This window comes from Chionomys nivalis, chromosome 6 (genome assembly GCF_950005125.1).
Source record: "Chionomys nivalis chromosome 6, mChiNiv1.1, whole genome shotgun sequence".
NCBI classification, from domain to species: domain Eukaryota; kingdom Metazoa; phylum Chordata; class Mammalia; order Rodentia; family Cricetidae; genus Chionomys; species Chionomys nivalis.
In genome coordinates, this window is record NC_080091.1 from 1,232,501 (window position 1) to 1,236,410 (window position 3,910).

Sequence of the window (3,910 nt, forward strand, 5' to 3'; positions counted from 1 at the left end):
TCTTCACACTCTCCAGTGAACTCTAGAAAGAGGAACTTTGCCAGGCATCCGTCCCGCTGTCCCCACACCCAGACCCAGATCTAGCATGGTGACCGCACGTGGTTTTGCTGCACTCATGTCTCACTCCCCACTCTGAAACAGATCGGAAGAATCAGTTAGAGGAGCCCCAGAGGCTAGCCTGCCCTCAGAGGCTAGCCTGCCCTCAGAGGCTAGCCTGCCCTCAGAGGGACACAGTTCTAGGGCCATTCATCAGGTCTGCACAACAAAACTACAAGCCCAGTAATTAGTCTCACTGATTGAAGAAGAGGCCAAAGTTCAGAAGGTCACACGGCTAGCAAGAGACAGAGCCAGGATTTGAACTTAAACTGTACAGTGAGTTGTCTGGTCTTCAATAGACACTAGTTCTTTTTTGTTGTGGCTGACTTGTTTAATTTTATTTATTAATTTTATTAATTGTTTTATTAATTTTATTTTACATGTATGAGTTTTGGCCTGCATGTATGTAAGTACACTATGTGTGTCCAGTAGGTGCTTGAAGAGGAGAGGGGACTGAATTCCCTAGAACTGGAGCTACAGATTGCTCTTAGCTACCATGAAGGCCCTGGGAACTTATCCCATGTCCTCTGCAAGAGCAGCAAGGGTTCTTTTCTTGTTTTTGTTGTTTTTTTTGTTTGTTTTTTGAGACAGGGTTTCTCTCTGTAACAGTTCTGGAACTCCCTCTGTAGACCAGGCTAGCCTCGAACTCACAGAGATCAGCTTACCTCTGACTCATGAGTGCTAGGATATCGTTCAGTTTAGCAAGTATTTTTTTTTTTTCGAGACAGGGTTTCTCCATAGTTTTTGGTTCCTGTCCTGGAACTAGCTCTTGTAGACCAGGCTGACCTCGAACTCACAGCGATCCGCCTGCCTCTGCCTCCCGAGTGCTGGGATTATTTAGCAAGTATTTTTAACCAACTCTCCAAACCCCTAGTTTTTGTTCCTTTGTTTTGCTTTTGAGACAGCGTTTCATTACATAGTATACACTGGCCTTGAATTTCCGGTGATTTTCCTGCCTCAGCCTCCTGTGTGCTGGGATGACAGGCATGCATCGTCACACTCAGATTGTGAGTCAACAGGAGCATGAGTAAAGGTTTACTTCAGGAGTGGGGACCTTACCCATGGTCACATCTCTGAGTCCCGCACCCATGTGTAATGACAGAGATCACGTATGTTAAGTAAATCTCTGAGCTACACTGCAGCATCTTCTCTCCAGCTAGAGGCTCACAGACACGCACTCTCTGGCGCTGTGCCTGGCTGCACTCACTTGCAGCAGCCCTCCTGCTCATTCTCCTGAGTGCCTGCACTGAATGCAGGCACGTGCCACCATGCCCAGCTTCCAGGGCTTTCCTTGAATTTTTTTTTTTAATTTTATTTTAAAGACTGGTGAGATGGCTCCTTGGGTAAAGGTGCTTGACACCACCAAGTCTGATGAGCTGAGTTTAATCCCTAGAACCCACATGGTAGGAAAGGAGAAAAAGTTGACTCTCAAAAGTTGTCTTGTGATCTCTACATGAGCTGTGGCAGGTGAGGGCTCCCAAACTCATATATAAACAAAACAGATAAATGAACAAATGTTTTGAAGTATCATGGGGCTTGTGAGATGGGTCTGCAGTTGAAAGCACTTACTGCCCTTGCAGAGGACAAGTTTGGTTTTGGTTTCCAGAACCGACATGGTGGCTCACAACTGTAATTCCAGTTCCAGGGGATCCAACACCCTCTTTTGGCCTCTGAGGGCCCTCACATAATAGACATAAATTCATAAAGGGACATATACATAAATTTAAAAAACAGCTAGGCATTGTGGCACTTACATTTAGTCCTGGCACTTGGGGGCATAGGCAGTTGGATCTCTTGAATTCAAAGCTAGCCTGGTCTCCATATAGAGTTCCAGGACGAAGCTACATAGTGAGTCCGTGTCTCAAAAATAAGATAAAAACAAAAAATAAGTGTTTCAAAAAAGCACTAAACAAACCCATGGCTTACTAAGTAACCCAGTCAGGCCTTGAACTCTTCCTGCCTCAGCCTCCAAAGTACCTGAGAAAACTGACCTGTGCCACCATGGGCCATGACCTAGGCACTTTATCCTGGCTCTGTCACTGATATTGTATGTCCTGATTCAAGTTAATTTGTTTTTCTGGCCGCATCTGTCTCTTTTTTTATTTTTATTATTATTATTATTTTTTTTTTTTTTGTGTGTGTGTGTGTGTGTATGTGTCAGCACTGAGGATTGAACCCAGGGCCAAGTACACTTTAGGCAAGTACTGAACTACATCCCTAGTCCAGAAATTAAGTTTAATCCGGAGTCTCCTTTACTGCTCGGCCCGGGGCCACAGCCTTAACTTCACTGAGCCTCAATTTGCTCATTTGGATTCACCCAGTCTGTTTCCCACTAACCACATAAACTCTGACTACAGAGTTTTTAAAAACTGTTTTCGATTCTCCTTATTTTGTGTGTGTTTGTGCACATGCATGCGGTTGTACCCATGCAAGGATGAGCCTACGGAGTTCAAACTTTCTGGAATCAGTTTTTTCTTTGACCGTGAGACCTCGAGGCAGAACTCAAGCAAGCACCTTGACCAGCTGAGCCATCTTGGCAGTCCCTGACTAGCGTTTGAAAAACAACATTTTCAGTACAGTGCACTCTGAGTAGCTTTTTGTGAAGCGCCCAACTCTTTATCACGTTAATTATTACCCAGACAGAATCCTTAGTGACATTAGCCACTTATTGACCACCTACCGTATGCCAGGCGCTTTCCTCATCAGCCATCTCCTAAATCAGATTGGTTCTGAGATGACCCACTTTTCACAGATGGGGAAACCGAGGCTCATGGAGGTTCTTACTGCGTGCCGAGACACCGAGATCTCTCACCAACCTCGAAATGAAAACTGAGGTGCCTGCGTCCTGAGCAGGACTGAGGCCAAGAGTACAAACCTAGCTGTCCCACCCGAGTACTGAGCCGGGGCCTCGAACCCGGGATCAGTGGACCCGCCTGCATACTCGGGCCTGACCCGCTGTTCCGTGCCTACCTGATTCGCGGCCGGGCCGGGCGACCGCGCAGGCCCCTCGGTTCTCCCTGGCCCGGGTCCCGGCCCGGCCCGGCCAGTCAGCAGCTGCTTGCTCCGCTCCGGCCGGCACCTGCGTCCGGGCACCGCCCGCCGAGCGGACAGCACGGCGAACCAATAGAGACCGCCTCTCAGCCACATCTGCCAATCAGAGATCACGTCCCGCCCAGGAGGTGGAGCCTGTAGCTACGGGGACGTCCTGGGAGGTCCAGGCCCAGCGGCGCCGCAGCTTCTGGCTCCGCCCCTGCCGCGTCCTGGCTCCGCCCCCAGAATGGGTCCCGCCTCATCCCGGCTCCTCCCCATCACAAGCTAGAGCTGTAGATTTGCTGCCTGAGCCTGCTGCAGAACAAAGGCGCGCTTAAGTAAACAACGCCGCGGCAGACCTGAACTTGACTGTTGCCAAGTGACTGCTTTACGCTTTTTTTTCAGTCTTTTTTGAAGACTTGTATGAACCAGGCTAGTCTCGAACGCATTTTGTAGGGGAGGATGACCTTGAACCTCTCTGATCCTCTGTCCTCCACCTTTCCAGAGCTCTGGAGTGCTAGAATTGAATCAAGGGTTTCGAGTTTACTGGACATTCATCCTTATCACACTTACCAATCCTAGGGTACGGGGAGACGGTATGATCACAGAACCGGCCCAGAAGGATTAGGGTGTTGTGGAGGAGACTAAAGCCCACATCTTTAGTCCCTAATCATGCAAGAGATACATTTAAAAAAAAAAAAAAATGGAGCAAGAAGCCAGGCAGCCTTGGCACACGCCTTTAATCCCAGCACTCAGGAGGCAAAGATGGGGAGGGGAAAATCTG

The 3,910-nt window shown here is 48.4% G+C and overlaps 1 protein-coding gene across 3 annotated transcripts in view; it reads right to left on the minus strand.

Annotated features, from left to right (window-relative positions):
* Marchf2 (membrane associated ring-CH-type finger 2) overlaps positions 1 to 3,203 on the minus strand; it is a 35,804-nt gene extending 32,601 nt beyond the window's left edge. Inside the window, exon 1 of one of the 3 annotated variants that reach the window (XM_057772526.1) lies at positions 3,067 to 3,203. Coding sequence is in view for 2 of the 3 variants with exons in the window: in XM_057772527.1 (XP_057628510.1) it covers positions 2,777 to 2,799 (23 nt within the window). In the remaining variant the exon portion in view is untranslated. Of the gene's footprint in view, positions 1 to 2,776; positions 3,037 to 3,066 lie in introns of those variants that run through there. The other 2 variants (XM_057772527.1, XM_057772525.1) reach the window with 2 other exon arrangements.
* Positions 3,204 to 3,910: the final 707 nt, after the last annotated feature.